Source organism: Rhamphochromis longiceps, linkage group LG6 (genome assembly GCF_057381845.1).
Source record: "Rhamphochromis longiceps isolate RC_006_pf linkage group LG6, R_longiceps_female_GT1.1, whole genome shotgun sequence".
In the NCBI taxonomy this organism is placed as follows: Eukaryota; Metazoa; Chordata; class Actinopteri; order Cichliformes; family Cichlidae; genus Rhamphochromis; species Rhamphochromis longiceps.
Genome location: NC_140562.1, coordinates 30,342,388 through 30,358,713, shown reverse-complemented (window position 1 = coordinate 30,358,713; position 16,326 = coordinate 30,342,388). Strand labels below are relative to the sequence as shown.

General features: G+C 40.6%; 1 protein-coding gene across 3 annotated transcripts in view; it reads left to right on the top strand.

Moving 5' to 3' along the window:
• LOC146668281 (septin-9-like) overlaps window positions 1-16,326 on the top strand; it is a 70,119-nt gene that overhangs the window by 14,564 nt on the left and 39,229 nt on the right. For 2 of the 3 annotated variants that reach the window (XM_085410188.1, XM_085410189.1), the window contains exon 2: window positions 13,273-13,950. In XM_085410188.1, the coding sequence (XP_085266314.1) occupies window positions 13,273-13,950 (678 nt within the window). Of the gene's footprint in view, window positions 1-5,778; window positions 6,002-13,272; window positions 13,951-16,326 lie in introns of those variants that run through there. The other variant, XM_085410187.1, reaches the window with a different exon arrangement.

The following is a 16,326-nucleotide window of genomic DNA, read 5'->3' as shown; positions in this document are numbered from 1 at the left end:
AACCTTCAACTTTTCTTCTTTGTTTATCATTGATTGAACGCACAGCCACAGGTACAGTAGGCTGTAAAGTGCTCAGACTATTTCTATCAGCTCTCGCACACAAAGAGCCAGTGAGTAAATCTCATGTGATGAGCTGTCAAATATGACTTCCCAGAAAGAGAAATCTTCCAGTTGCTGCTGAACTGAAGCTACCAGCTTTGGGTACAGTTGATCCACATACACAGCCCATCAGTAGATAGACAGAGCTGAGTCTCCTTGCTGTCATCACAGCATTTTAAGCTGCACAGCCTAGTTGTCAGATTAGTTCTAGCTGGCACATGCAGTTTATTTTAAATTGAGGGGGATAGGAAGCAGAGCTAATATTCCTGCTAATACGATTTAGCTCTGGAAAGAAAACTCTTTCAACTTTCTTGCATCTGCTGCTACTTAGTTCTCTTCTATTCTATACTCTTTTTAAATGTATAGATTTGCTAAATCTCTAATCTGACTTATTGAGCTTTTTTTAAATAATTAAATCCTGGCATCAAGATGAGCAACAGTCTCTTTAAATCAGGTGTTTGAGCTCAGTGAGTGGCATTATGCATAGACACACATGGCACACCTATCTTTGTTTCCACTTGATGGCACTGTTGCAGTGTCATTTTATCTCCTGCACTGTAGTCACCATTTCTCTCAGTTTGTGAAATTTCCCTTGTGGATGATTCATATTTTACAGCTGAAGTGATTCTTATGGAGGTTGATGAATTTAGTAAAGACTGTCACAATAACTGGGAGGCGGTCATGGGTGGTGTTTTCGAGATATGTGACAGAGCATTGTTTTGCCAACAAGAAAGCATTGTAGTTAGATATGACTTCACCCTGGTCCATGCAAGACTTCCTCTTATTTAAGGAAGTCTTGCATGGCTGTTTCCTGGTTTTCCGTCTGTGCTGTATGGTTTAGTTTGGACCTGTTGTCTTGACAGCTGCCCCAGCCCTTACACCACCCATCGCTGATCCTCTCAGCCTCTGTTTTGTAAATGGTAAGAGCTAAGACTGTGATTGCTTAAAAGTGCAAAAATAATTCTTGTGTGCATTTGTAACACAACCATCTTGTTCCTTTTCTTCATCTGTTTGGGATTGAAGTAATATGTTCAACATGAGATGTCATCTACCATGGCTGTCCTGTATGGTGAACACATTGACTTGTTAGAATTACTTTGAAAATACAACTAAAGGAAAATAAATCAAAGCCTACGACTTGACATAAGAGATGTGTCAAGTTGCTTTATGTGTTAGCATTTAAACTGGAAGGAAATAGCCATCATGACTGTTGCGATTACATTAATTGCAGTATTTTGTGGCCTGTTTAGAATCAAATGACAATAATTCAGTAGATGTAAAAAGGATATTAAATAGGACGGTTAAAGCCCTCTTTGATAGTTTTAAAAAGACAAGTTGATACACTTCCTTTGGGAAATAAGGCAAATAAACATCTCCTCACATTTGTTAAGATCAAGAAGTTTCATCAAGTTCTTGTCTCGACACGTCTTAGTATGATGCATTATATAAACTCTAAACACAAAGTTAGTCTGGTCAGGTTTTGTTAACACAGTGATGACCCAGCAAATTCATCCAAAGCTCAGACTGTGCAATGCTCAGTAGAGTCCAAGCTGCATCTTAGACTCTGCAGGCCTCAGTTAGCATGTTAAATGTTAAAGTTCATGACAGTACAGTTAGAAAAAGACCGAACAAGTATGACTTGTTTGGAAGGGTTCCCAGGAGAAAGCCTCTTTTCACTAAGAAGATCAGGAAAGCACAGCTTGGGGTTTGGAAAGTTGCTACTGAACAAACCACACTACTTGTGTTCTTCTGAGAAGTGGAGATGTCTGGCCACAGTGCACAGCCCCATGTTTGGTAAAAACCAAACATAGCATATCAGCACAAACACCTCATACCAATTGTCAAGCACAGTGGTGGAAGAGCGATGATTTGAGCTTGTTTTGCAGCCACGGGATCAGGGTGCCTTACAGTCAGTGAGTTGACCATAAGACCACATCGGTCCGACAGATAAAGCTTGGGTCATACAACAGGCCAATGATCCCAAGCACAAATCTACAACAGAATGGCTGAAAAAGTATTGAAAAATTGAGGTGTTGCTATGGCCCTGTCAAATTCCAGACATCAGCGTGATAGAAATGCTGTGGTGGGACCTGAAGAGAGCTGTGCATAAATAAATACTTGAAACTTCAATGAACTGAAGGAACACTGTAAAGAAGAGCGGGCCAGAGTTCTTCCACAATGATGTAAGAGATTGATAAAGTTGTACAGAAAAGGATTACTTCAACTTATATCTGCTAAACGAGCTTCTACAGGCTACTGAATCATAGGATGTGCTTTTTCCCTCTGTTTTCAAAAGACTGTATCTATCATTAAAAATGCAGTCCACTTTGTTTGCAACTTTTTGGTTTATGTGAATACGATGTTTGCTTTTCTCCTCGAAGTTATTATATTCTAAAAATGCATCTTAGATGTCTAATTATGTTTGTGGCTATTTATATTCGTAAACATCAGCACGCAACGTTTAGCATTATTTTTTAATTTTAGCCTTCAGATGAATCTGAGCACACAGTCTGCAACTTCTGTCTTTAATTAACTGTTCACTCTTTTAGCACATGCATATGGGGTTGTAGAAGTGCTGTTGTGGTGTATCCACTCTGAGAGCTGTATACCCTCACCCTAAAAGACACGTGCACATAACCTCACCCACATCCACAAATACACATGAACCCAGAGTTGAAGGAAATCAAGGAAATCACTCAGCTCACCATGTTCCATAAAAAAGGTGTACAGGACATCCTCTACGAGTGAACGCCTCGCAGTTCTCCTCCCGCTGCTCTCCCAGTATCTCACCTCATATTGTTTCTTTTATTATTACTTAGTAATGATAAATGAGGGAGCCATGAAAACAGTGCATAGAGTAAAGGAAACTGATAGGGAAGCCCCACCTTCACTCCTCCTGAGAGAGGATTTCTGACAGGTGATGTTATTCAACATGATGGAAACATGGGTTATTATAAGGGTGAGAAAACAGAGATAAACAAACTCCTCTGAAAAGTTCATTCGGGTGCGAACAACTGTACAATAGTGGTAAAGTGTCAAAATATGAACAAAGCGATAGCTGTGTATGGGGAACTTGTGGGAACATTTCATGGACAAAATACTCAGGCTTGCTTTTCATCCCTCATAATGTATGTCTCACCCAAAAACTTAGGAGGCCAATTACTTACACAGGGACTAGCATCCAAGTCTGCAGACCACGACAGCCTCCTGCCACTATAAATTGTCCACGCAAATTTTAAGCCAATTTATCTTACTACGATGGAGACAACATGAATCATTTTATGTTCTCACTAGTTTTTCCAGTGAACAGTCATAGTTAAAGCAAGGCCTTATGTGCCAGTGCTACCCTAGGTGACTGCAAAATGTGCAACCTATATCCAGGCCTAATGTCAAATCTATATAGAAAACAAAGTGATTAAATTATGTCTTTTTCCTAAGAGTATCTGTGATTTTGCTATGTTAGAAATGCTCTACATCTCCAACACTTCAAAGTAAAAATTGTATTTGTGTTCTTTGAGGCATTGATTATAATATAAATGTGCAATTAAATGCAATGTCTCTGGAAAATCCCATCAAGGTGATCTCAGCGTGAATCATTAAATCCCATTCAAACCCCGCTCGTGAAAACATTAAACTGCTCTGGGAATAACGCATTGCTTAAAGGGTTGAACACTCGCGCACAGGTAAAAGACACAAAGCAAACAGTTCTGGTGTCTTTCACTGCCAAAGAGACAGGACGCTGAATGATTCGGGCTCGGTTTATTACAGAGCTCTTTCAGGGACACGGACCCGCAGACACTCACAAACAAACCTGCGCCTGCAGTTACAGTCAGTTTACACAAAGGCACATTTTCATGTAATGTTACTCACAGATTTGTCACTCCAGATGTCACTCTGGATTTTTGAGCTCATGCTGTTGCCCTGCCTGGATTGTGTATCCATGTTTGGATAAATACACACAAGCTTAAATGAGGTGTGTGTTTCACAAGCCGTGTGTCCTTTAGTGCAACTGCTACAGAATCATGTTGCATATTGTCCACAGTGCAGCACAAAATCTACAGTCAGCATACAGAGAGAGCCCACACACACACACACACACACACACACATACACTAATATACACTATAAAGACCTGAACACACAGCTTAATCATTACTTTGCTCTGTCCTTTATTAAGGTGGACTTAAAGCTCAACACGTGAAAATAAATGTTAATATTTTACTATTGGATTTGGAATACACTGCATGTGCTGTGCTCTGTTTTTTGTCCTGAGACACCTTCACAGCAGTTGTATGAAGTAATGACACTGCACCACAAACACACAGTGTTATTCTGTGTTACTGTTGACCTCTCGGGTGTTAGGGTTAGGGGCCACTGGGTGGGCTTGGCACCCAGTGCACCTTAAAATGAAGCTTTTCATTCAGATAGGATTCCGCGAATGCTTCTTAAAAGCTGTAAATGTGCCACGCAACACTTAAGCCTCTTTGTCCATTCTTGTGGTGAAAGACGCCATTTAATTTGTGATACCTAATGTGTGACACTGAAGTAGGAAATACCAGCTTCCTGTGGTTTATTCTTTAGTTTTGGGTTTCCCTTCAATGCCAGTCGGGAATCATCTGCTACATTAATGCTTATGACCGCTACCATTAGTGTGGAAACTGTAAAACTAACCCAGGATCAGAGTGTATTTGCCACAATTCTCATTTGCAGTCATTCCTGTCTCCAAACAGGAAGTTGTGATAAGCTGCTCACTCATGACCAATCATCAATTATCGTGATAGCATCACTGCTGCATTGACTCCGCAGTAGATTCCCGCATAAGAAATCCAGTAGGACGTCCCACAGGGAGACAGTGGAAGTGGTTAAGTAAACGCATGGCTAACTTTGATATTTCACCACTTTGGGTTGTTTTGTCAGCACCTTTTCAACACGATTTCTCTATCGCTACAAAGATCAGTCACCAAATTGGTTAGAGCAGCCTCAAGGACGAGCAATGTAACCATATCTACCACATCAAAAAGCAGGCTTTTCATCAGTGCCACTGCCAGCAGAAGTGCAGTAGTGCTATATTACCTGTGTCCACGGAGCTTGAATTCCCATGTTTCTCCTGATAACACAGTCACACAAGGCGGGCTGGTGCACAAATCACTTGCTGATTGCCCTGAGGCGCCATTGTATATCCCTAATGTCAACTTTCTCCAGGAAGTCTCTCAGGTTTTCGTGTCACAGGAAAGCAGCTACTCCTGAAGTGACTGCACTCTAATTAACATGTCAGCCAGTTTTAGAGGTTGTTTACCCAAAACTGAAACCTCAAAGGCTCACTTTAACTGTAGTCCCGCTCTAGCTGTGCCAGAATGAAGGTATTCTTTATGAAGGTGATCATAACAGCCACAGTTGTAACAAAGATGTCTGATCTGAGTTTAATTTGGTTTTTGACATGCTGTCCACTTCGGCTCTCAGAGCTGTTCAGAGGCTGACTGAGGAAATCACACCTCAGGTTGGTTGGTTGGTTGGAAAGGGTCTCAGAGTGACGTCTGTTGTCTACATGAGTGTGCATGTATGAGTGTGTGGGGGGCAGGGGAAACACACGTACACAGGACATTTGGGAGAAGGGTGGGTGTGTAACTACAGGGAGGAGGAGAAGGGAGGAGGCTTGCCTTTTCTCTCTCTCTCTGAAGTCTGAATGCAGCAACATAGAGAAGTTGGTGGGAAGTCAGAGAGAAACAGCTGATACTTTAAGAGAAACTTGTGGGCTCCGACTTGTTTCACACTGATTCTATTTTTGAGTTTGTTCAAAAGCAACAAACTTTCTTTAGAAGTTGAAAGAAAAGGTTTCTGCCTGAAAAAATGTCTGATTCTGGAGTCAACCCACACTTGGAGGGAATTATTTCAGATTTTGAAGGTTTGTTATGTATTTTTCTGCATTTCTTTCACTCCATCTGTAAGACATTTTCATTGGCTAAAGGCTAAAATTGATCAATAGGTGGTGTTAATGTACATTGTGCTTTTCTTAGTTTCAAATATGTTTCTGTGGGCGGGGGCACTTGTGCATGTATTTAAAAAAACAAAACAAAAAAACATAGCGCTGGATGGATGCTAGCTTCCTGTACCTTTTGTCTGTTATTGATTATACTGAGGTTACAGCAATAACAGAAAGAAACGCAGTATTGAGACGACACAATACCATCACCGGAAAGCCTTCAGCTGTAAACACTGAAAGGGAGACAGTGAAAACCTCAGCAGTAAGAACTAACATCTGTCTAACCCCTCATAAAAAAACTCACAACTCTGTCTCTGTTTGTCAAGCCAGTGTGGAACTAGCACTGATTGCCTTTGTCCTCCTTTTCCTCTGCTATTCTGTCTTTCTTCCTTCCTCCTTGCTTGTTTCTTTCCTGTTCCTCCTCCTGTCAGTTCCTACAGCTGCTGTTTGGCGTGATGCTTACCGTCAGACGTCATGGGCTGATGCTGACTTCTGTATCCTTGAGATTGACCAGATTATTGAAATTACACTTTTGTTTGGATTGTTTAAGTTAAGCAACTTCTACCCAGTAATCTGGTTTACAGTGATTTGATACAGCTTTGATGCAGTTAAGCTGTAGACGGGGATAATATCCATAGATTCAAAAAATATAAGGCGGTATAACTGTTTCATGCTTATTGTGTGTTGTGTCCCGGCACTCTTTCAGAGGTATTTACATATGAGCTTGTTTTGGTCACATTCAGCTAAGGATTTTTTTTCTTTAAAACACTTTTTCAATTATATAAGAAAAGTCTCATCCACTGAATTGAATGCACCGATGCAGAAATTAGACAGACACTGGCAGCAGATGCTTTGCATTGGGGCCTCTGTGGATTAGGCTTGTTAGGACGCATCCCATGGATGCTTGATCAGATTGGGATCTGTGGAGTTTGGAGGATGGGTCAAGCCTGGGTGTTTCTCGTTTCCCTTCTTGAGCCTTTTTTGCTGTTTCACAAGCTGCATTCTCTTGCTGAGACCACTGCCTCTGGGGAGTGTCATTACCGTGGCGGGGTGTGCTAGGTCTGTAACAGCTTTTAGATTGATGAAACGCCTCAAAGTAACATCCAGATGAATGTGTACTTTGCATTGGTGGTTTTAATGTTGTGGCCATTCAATGTGTTATTACACTGACTACATTTTCCATTCAGGGTAGAGAAAGCTGCACAGCAAACACTTGACTGAGTAAATCCCCATTTTACCCCACATCATTATGCTTTACAGTGCATTGCACTCCACTATATTTCACACTGAGGAGGAAATGGGTACCGAAACAAAAAGGCAATTTAATTGGTGAACACACTGAAGATGTAATAATTCCTCTTCGGATAGACCCAATAATGGAATATGGGTGACTGAAACCTCCATAGAAACTACACACTGAAATAATATTATGACTTTCTGAAAGGAAGAGAACGTATCTGTCTAACCTTAGGAACAAGTCCATATTTATATATTCACAGAGACGTTTGAACAGTGGGCCTCTCATGTTTCTTCCAGCCTAAACAGAGCCAAGACATTTAGGCACATTATCTGCTTACAGGTGCAACATTTTTGTCCCGCGTGACATGCATAGACAGAGAGGAAATTAACATCGAAATGAACAGAGTGTCTGTGTGTGGCACATTTTCCAAACTTGGCAGAGAGGCAAGTGTGTTATTAAGTTGGTATGAGTGGATTATGTGCATATATGCAACACATTCTTTACGGTTCTCTGTGGTCCTGTTCATTCTGAGGCAGACATATTACAGTGCAGGTGGTAAGTTATTGCTAATATGCCAGTTAGATAGAGCAGAGATTTCTTTAAGTATTGTATGCTTGGATTCTCTGACCTGCAAGGAATTCGATTCCAGCCCCGTGTTAGTGAATCTGCGTTTGCTGCTTGTGACATCATCACACCCAGAGGCTAGAGATACAGCTGACAGCGCTGGATCGTCACATCCTTTATCTGTTAGTTTAGTGGCAGATTCAGTGCACCTGCTTCGTTTAAAGAATATTTTTTTTGCTGAGGCATCTTCTATTGTGTGTTGTGTGATTCATCTTGCAAAAAGTTCTTCATTTGAACATCATCATTTCTACTTTGAGGTCACTAAGCTCCAGTGAATCACATGTTTAATCTGCATTTTGTCAACCACTTTCTCTCCCCCTCACTCCCTTTATATCAGGACTTTAAGCCCAATCAGTTTGTTATCTGTCGGTAAGTGGAATGCAACAACTTTCTTTATACCTTCACTGATCACTGATGTAAATCTGTTTATTCATGTGGAATACAGTTAGCCAGTGGATGATCAAAGTACAAGAATAAGGATTTATCTCTCAGGTTACAGCCTTGAGAACCTAAAGCCAAGAACTGGGGTAGCCTTTCAACATCAGACTCCAATCAGTTTGGAAAGTGTGCGCATTAAAAAATCTAACAGGTGAAACTACCTCTTGGTTCTGATTAGAGCTCAGATCTTGGTTTTAAGCATCTGCTTCATCAACATTATGGCAAAAAATAAAAACTAAAAATGCAAATTTTGGTCATTTCTCCACACTCGCTTCTCCTCTAATGTCTTTCCACTTCACCACAACACCTATAACATTCCCAGAATTTCATTTTCCTCGGCCAGACCAGTGCAGACCAGTGCAGTAAATCTGACACACTGAGATGTACTGCTCCCCGGCACCATTAGCTAACCCAACACCGTCAGTGGGCAGCTGAAGGAAGTGTGTGTTTGACAGTTTAGCATTAAGGTTTTGTCTTACCCAGCAGAATAGCATAGTGTGAAATTCTATCGTTTATTGTTTGGCCTTGTCCTGTCAATTAAAGCCTTGGTCATGTTTTTCCTTGCCTGACCACATTGATATATATTCAGTGGCTACTGACATCAGATAAACTGCACTGTGCATAAAATGGTCTTAAATAACCAGTGTGTGACAGACAGCAACTGTCTTAATCACTTGACGTATGACTCTGAGGCTAGAATTACTGGACCCAGTTGTGAGTTCAAGGCTATGTAAAATGAAGTACGCCCTCTTATTAATCAAAATACTGATGTACTGTTTTGTTTATGTTGTTGTTGTTGTTTGCACTGCAATATATGCAGTATATATGCAATATACTTTTATATACATTTACCATCTAAAAGGACGTTACCACAATACTCAAATGAATGAAATGTTTGCAGGTGTGCTGTAAAACTACGCCTTTTATCTGACAGTCCTTTATTTGTAATTCTCCCAGTTTTGTCATCTTAGTTTAAAAAAACATAATTTTCTAATCTGCTCCTGTTTATGGTGTTCATTTGCTGTTAAAGCAGTTTGCTGTTAATGCAAACTAAGCACTTTACCCATCTGTTCCACATTAAATGCCTTACAGCAGTTCAGATGCATAATCCCTTCCCTTTCCCAGCGGACCTTTATTGGGCTACATACATAACAAGTGGTGAAGTTCATTAACAGGAACTGAACATCAATCAATTTAAAAATAAAAAAATAAAAATCAGTGTTTTTAATCACTGAAATAAGAACCAGTCATCTCTAAAACTTGCCAGCACCATATGCAATATATTTCATGTTGTAAGATTTTTGTCAATTATATTATTATATTTCCAGTCTTACGACCTTTGCAATCTTATTGCAGCAATGTAATAATGTGTCAGCTCATCCCTTAACAAATGATGTGCGCCTTTGACATACCAAATCAGTGTGGAAAGCCCTCACTCCCAGCTCATGCCAGTAATAGAAGTGCTTACAGTTTTGTTTTGGCTTCTCCCACTTTCTAGTGTTCTGCCTTTCCCTCCTTTCTTTTGTGTTTGTTTTCCGCCCTCAAAGCCCTGACTATCTCTTATTAGTCCATCTGCACTGAGATGATACCGAATGTTTGCGTTCATTTGTTGGGATGTCCTTGAGAGTAAGTGATGACACTGATGATAAAGAGACAGTGTGGCTAGGCACCTGGGCTGCATATAGGATAAATGACAGTGAACAGCTGCTTCTGTTTTTGTGTGTGTTTTGTTTTGGGTTTTTTTTATAGTGGTAGTCCTGAGATACATTGTCTGAGCTGCATTATCTTCCCACAGGAGATAGTGTGAGATACTGGAACACTGGGCAGTGATAGGTAGTGGAGGGACGTGGGGAGATGAGGCCTCTGGCTCCTGTTAATGAGTTTCCTCTGGGGTAGACTGGACCTCTCATTTCTTGCTCATAGTCTGGGAATGCTCTTTCACAGGGAACTATGCTCTTTCATCCATCTGTCAGTCCTGCAGAAATACAATTTCTATTGCTATATGATCCTGTACTTAGGATATTCTTTCTTCCTCTTTTTTCTTTGGCTAAACAAGAAAACAGAACGAGGTATGACAGACTTTATGAATAAGAATATAAGAGTTGACTGATGAGTGAATGAAAAATGCCCCCGAATGCCCTTTTCCACTCTCTTTATTCCTAGAAAAAAAAAAGCAGAGAAAGATTAAAATACACTTGTGCTCTTAAATTATGTACACTTGGCTGCACGGCCTCTAAATACAAACAACCTGAGAGCAAAGCACTCAAACCCTTTGCTCCAGTCACGTGCCTGAAGGCATATAATCACAAAGCAGCCAAGACCAGAAATACTAATCTGCAATCACTTAACAGGTCACTGGAAAACATTTTGGTTCAGCTCTCTGATTTTGGTCAGACTTGTGAATATATCCCCCAGGTTTCGCTTCTCACACTTGCAACTTCTCCAAAGTTAAACAAAAGTCTACAGCAAGTGTCAAGAAAAGTTAAGAGTGTGCACGGGTGTCTGCAGTCCTGACTGCAGAGGAGGTTAAAAAGAATGCCTCACTGATTAGACTCATGCATGTATCACAGCCTCTTTGCTTCCTGTGAAATGTGCAGACTGATTTTGGCACACCGACTCATTTTCTGGTCAGAGTTGAAAGTAGCCATAACCTTGGACTCCCTCTTAGGAATCATCAAAAACAAGACAGCAGGCGTAAGAAGGGCATAGTTCGGTTGCAGTGTGGGTTTGGACACCATTTACAGATTGCATATTCAAGTAATAGACTGTAAAGTTGGATATTGAACTTCAGGCAATAAGAAACAGAATTGTGAGAAAGAATATTGTTAAAGTGTTTATTAGTAGTTGTTAATGATCTTTTGTCAACGTTTCAACTTTTCTTAGTAAAACAGATGTTTTCCACACATAGCACAGGCGTTGCACAGCTACATTATATTCAGTGACTTCAGGTTTTATCTGCCTAATGGCTAAGACAACATTTATAAAACCAGTCTTCTACATAGTAATAGTGCCAAGGATGAAAGGTAACTGTACCTCAAGGTCCAGATGAGTGGTGTACAGGGAGGTGCGGGGAGTTAAAGGGATTTGTAAGACAAATCACCACGAACTCCAAGATGTGAGATCAGATTTATTTATTCCCGCGGTGCATGGGAATTTCCTTGGTGTGTCCAACTAACACAAAAAGGAGAACAAGACATCGGCTTTGGCCTGAATTTTTCTTAGACAGCAAATTGTATCAAATGTCCACCATGCTGCTAGGAGGCATCTCATGGCAGTAAATCAGATTAGGGATGCTGGCTGATGTGCAGCTTTGATGTGATTGTGTTGAGTTCCGCAGAGTTTTGAGAGCAGTGAAGCTGCAGCTCTGTGTCCTCCCTGTGTAGTTGCTTAAAAATAAACATGTATACATTCCCTCAACACATACTTACATGTCTTTACAAGCATTTTGAACAAAACTCCAAATAGTTGCATAAAGACATAGGCACACTTGGGAACACCGCAAGCCACAAACAGATCAAATAATCAGCACTGTGCTTTGGATTGTAAGAAACTAGAGATGCTCTTAAAGGGTGTGCGTGAGTGGACTAGTCTTACTAGTATATCATTATGATGCCAGCTCCTGGCCACTGGCTTGGCACAGCAACTCTGAGAGTCAAATTCAAGTTGACTCTCAGCCAGCACAGTCTTACCAGGGGGTGATTCCATCCTTCAGTGTCTTCTTGGACAGTGCTGTTATTTTCTCACATCACAACTAACCTTGGGGAACTATGTGCCTTTATCTGTGTGTTGACTTTGCTCAAAAACAGGGAGTCTTGGGACTTTTTTTTGCCCAGATGCTTGGCAGTCGATGTTTGACTGATTGCGTGCGCTATAACATGCCGTGAAACGCTTCGAGTGACTCTGTGTGAAAGCCTAGAATTTTATATTGTAGCGTACCACACACGTAGCAAGCAAGGTCATGACAAAGAAAGGCATGGACTGGCTTAAACATGTCAGTCCATACGGCAGCGAAAAACTTGCTGCTGGTGATTGAGAATGAAATTAGATACAGTACACGGCTTAATTACTAGCGCATGCTGTTTCTCTCGAGTGCCACCAAAACTGTTCCTACAGCTTCTCCACCCTCAAACCCCAGGCGCTTTACTACTTGGGTGCTGTTCATAATGCCTTTAGAAAAAACAGTTAACTTTTTATATTTCTCACTTAATTGGTTTGACCTTTTTGATGACTTTTTTATGACTTTGTTCCTGCTACTTGTAAATGTCACCGTTTATAAGCGAAGGATGTACTTGATTTATTTAAGAAATTGTACCAGTAAATTAACGAGCTTTCAACCAGTTGTGTTCTGTTTTATGTGAAAAGTAACCAAGTATGTTTAGTACAAGTTAGAGATACTGCTTGCATGCATTTGTCAAGCAGAAGAGTGTTTTTCCTCTTTTTTACTTCATTAACAATTCCACACTTGTTACAATGACCTGTGATATGAATATAAATATAATTTAAACTATTTTGATGCCAGACAGCAGTAAAAGAGCAAACTGCTACTTGTGAATTGAAGCATTTCTACAGGAACAACAATAGCTTAGTTATGTTGTTCATACATTTCTGAAGATTGTTTTTGTACTTATGTACTACTATTTGCTTACTTTAATTACATATGTAGTGGGTAACACTTTTACCAATATAGACCAATACTTTTGTGTTATTTAACCTGTGTTTTAACTAGATTTTGTGTTGTTATTAATCAGCGCTTTAATTTTCTATAATATTTTATTGTGAATCCACCAACTTTTTGCTTTTTTTCTAGATCACTTGTAAAGCACTTTGTAACTGCTTGCGTGCACTTGAATGACTGTATGAATAAAACGCTGTCTTGGTCTCCTTCATGCAGCCCTGAAGAGGTCCTTTGAGGTAGAGGATGTTGACACTTCATCTCACTCTTCACCCGGCTCCCGCCGGACAACCAACTCACCTCACCGTAACGCCATGTCTCCCACCAGCATCTATTATCGTGACCTCGGTTCTGCCACCCCGGCCACTAACAACAACAACCTCAACTATACCCAGCCCCGCTCTATCATGGGTGGAGGAGGTTCCAAGACTCCGGAGCCTGTGTCCCGCCGTTCTGAACTCTCCATCGACATCTCTTCCTCCAGCAAGCAGGTCGATAATGTCACCAGCCCTGCTTCCGCACGCTTTGTGAGCAACAGCGCCCTGAAACGCCCAGAAGTCCTGGGGCACTCCAAGACGCCCGAGACAAGCCACAAGAGGGAGGTGACTTTTGCCAAGACGCCAACTGACTCCCCGGTCACACGCCGCAATGAGAGCAGCATGAACAACAACGGGACCAGCCGAGCCCCTGAGCAAAATCACACCCGCAAGTTTGAGCCCCCTAGTCCAGGGGATATCCGTAAACCTGATATCAGCATCACTAAACCACCTCCCGAGAACAATGGCCACCATCCAGCAGTGCACCACCCGCACCACCCCAACCCTCACCACAACACCATCGTCACCACTTTCCGCTGCTCCTCGCCTAACCATGGACGCAAATCCCCCAACCCTGACAGTAAGTCTGCTTTCACCATATATCAGTCCAACCCACGCTTATTCCACTCATATTTTTCCTTCTAGTCGTGCCCTGAAATTATGTCTGCTGAACTCTTTTTGAAAAAACACGTCTGAAACACAGTAACTTTATGGTATCTCCATGAGATTTGTTAGGTTATTTGTTAGCCTCTCATCTGCTACTTGTATCACGCACCCTTAAGGCTGTTGTTTCAGATGGATGCTGTTGGTTGTTGATTTGGAAAATTCTCTTTGACAAACTGCTCAGATTTGTTAACATGCTATCTACTCATGCATTCTAACGTCTTTAGTAAAGTGGTGCTTTGGTGCATTGATATAGTTCACCAGCTTGTGTAATTGCTTTAGCATTGACTTACCATATTGATGTGGGAATATCATCAGTGGAAAAGAGATTAAAAGGATTATAAAAGACTGTCTTAAAGTCAAATGAAACCAATTACATTTTCTCATGTGATGAGAAACAGCAACTTTAAACTCCTGGCTGCGAGTTTACATTTGAAAATCCCCCAGTGAGAAATGTTGTCACATTTTCCAGATTGCATTTTATTTGATCTCTGGTGTTATTGGACTTCCATTTGGACTTTATTTTTTCCTGCTCCCTTCTGTACTCACACTGCACACTGCTCCATTCTGCACAAAGTGACCCAAGTATCAGATCTCTAACCAAGGAAAAAGCAGCAGTAAGAGCAGCTGGTTTGATTAATCTGATGTCTGCGTATCTGTCAGTAATACAAGGAAACGTATCTTTAGAGGCCTGTTTCTGGGTAGAAACAGTAGACTGGGCTGTCTGTGTTTGTGGTTATCCATGTCTCTCCTGAACAGCGCATTAGAGCCGGGGCAGTTTTGTGATACGATGAAAGCCTGACCTTTATAGTAATTATGGCAGCTAAATAGTATTTGTCTTAAGTACAAGGTAAGAAAGATGAAGTAAGACCATGAAATGATTTTATCCCACAGGACTGTGTTGTATTTCGAGCCGCTCGAAGCTCAAATGACTGATCGTGATACAGAATATAATTTTTGGTTATGTTTATGTTCAGGTAAATGTGGTATTTGACAAACTTCTTTATGTATTGGGTCTCTCTATGGTAGAGCATCACTTCCTGTTCATGTTACAACTCGCAGTTGTGTTTTTTGCGAAGCCAATTTAATTAAAAACCTATAGATAGTGTCTCAAAACATTTATTCTGTTCATCTAGACATAGTGTTTTCTGAAAACTCTACATCCAGCTACATGCCTTGTGCTATGCTATGTGCCTTGCACCAACTCAGTGTAGAGCAGCTACCTGAACGCTGCTCCCACAGAGCTCGATTGTCTTTTTAATATTTTTACTTCTTCAATGAGTACAATTCTAGACACAGTAGTTCCTCTGAAAAAGAAAGCCTTAAGTCATACTTCCCTGGTATAACTCTCAAATGCACACCTTAAAGCAGGTAACTCGAAAACTGGAGAGGAAATGGTGCCTCGCTAATTTAAAAGATCATAATTTGGCCCAGAAAGCCCTCTGTAAAGCTAGAACATCTTCACTGATTGAATGAAATACAAACAACCCTAGCTTTCTCTTCAGCACTGTAGCTGGGCTGGCAAAGGTCAGCTGGCAGTAGTTAAACCGTTACTAAAAAAGTCATCATTTGAACTGTCTTAGGTAATTATAGGCCAATCTCCAACATTCCTTTTATCTCAAAAATTCTTAAAAGAGTAGATATAAAGAAGGTAAATGATCATCTGCGGAGGAATGGTTTTAATTGAATAGTTTCCTTCAGGTTTCAGAGCATACATTTTATTGATATACACATTTGACACCCAACTTTATCTTTCCATAAAGTAAGATAACACACACCAATTAGTAAAACTGGAGGAACGTCTTAAAGACATGAAGACCTGGATGACCTCTAACTTTCTGCTTCTAAATTCAGATAAAACTGAGGTTTTTGAACTCATCCTTAAAAATCTTAAAATGCAGTTTCCAACCAGATTCTTAGTCTGGATGGCATTACACTGGACTCCAGTAACACTGTGAGGAACCTTGGAGTCATTTTTAACCAGGATGTGTCCTTCAATACACATATTAAACAAATATGTAAGACTGTTTTCTTCCATTTGCGCAATATCTCTAAAATTAGGAACATCCTGTCTCAGAGTGACACTGCAAAACTAGTTCATGCATTTATTACTTCTAGGCTGGACTACAGTAATTCGTTATTATCACGATCTCCTAAAAACTTCCTGAAAAGCCTCAAGTTAATCCAAACTGCTGCAGCAAGAGTCCTGACAGGGACTAGAAAGAGAGAACATATTTCTCCTGTTAAATCCAGAATTGAATTCAAAATCCTGCTCCTCACATACAAGGTCTTA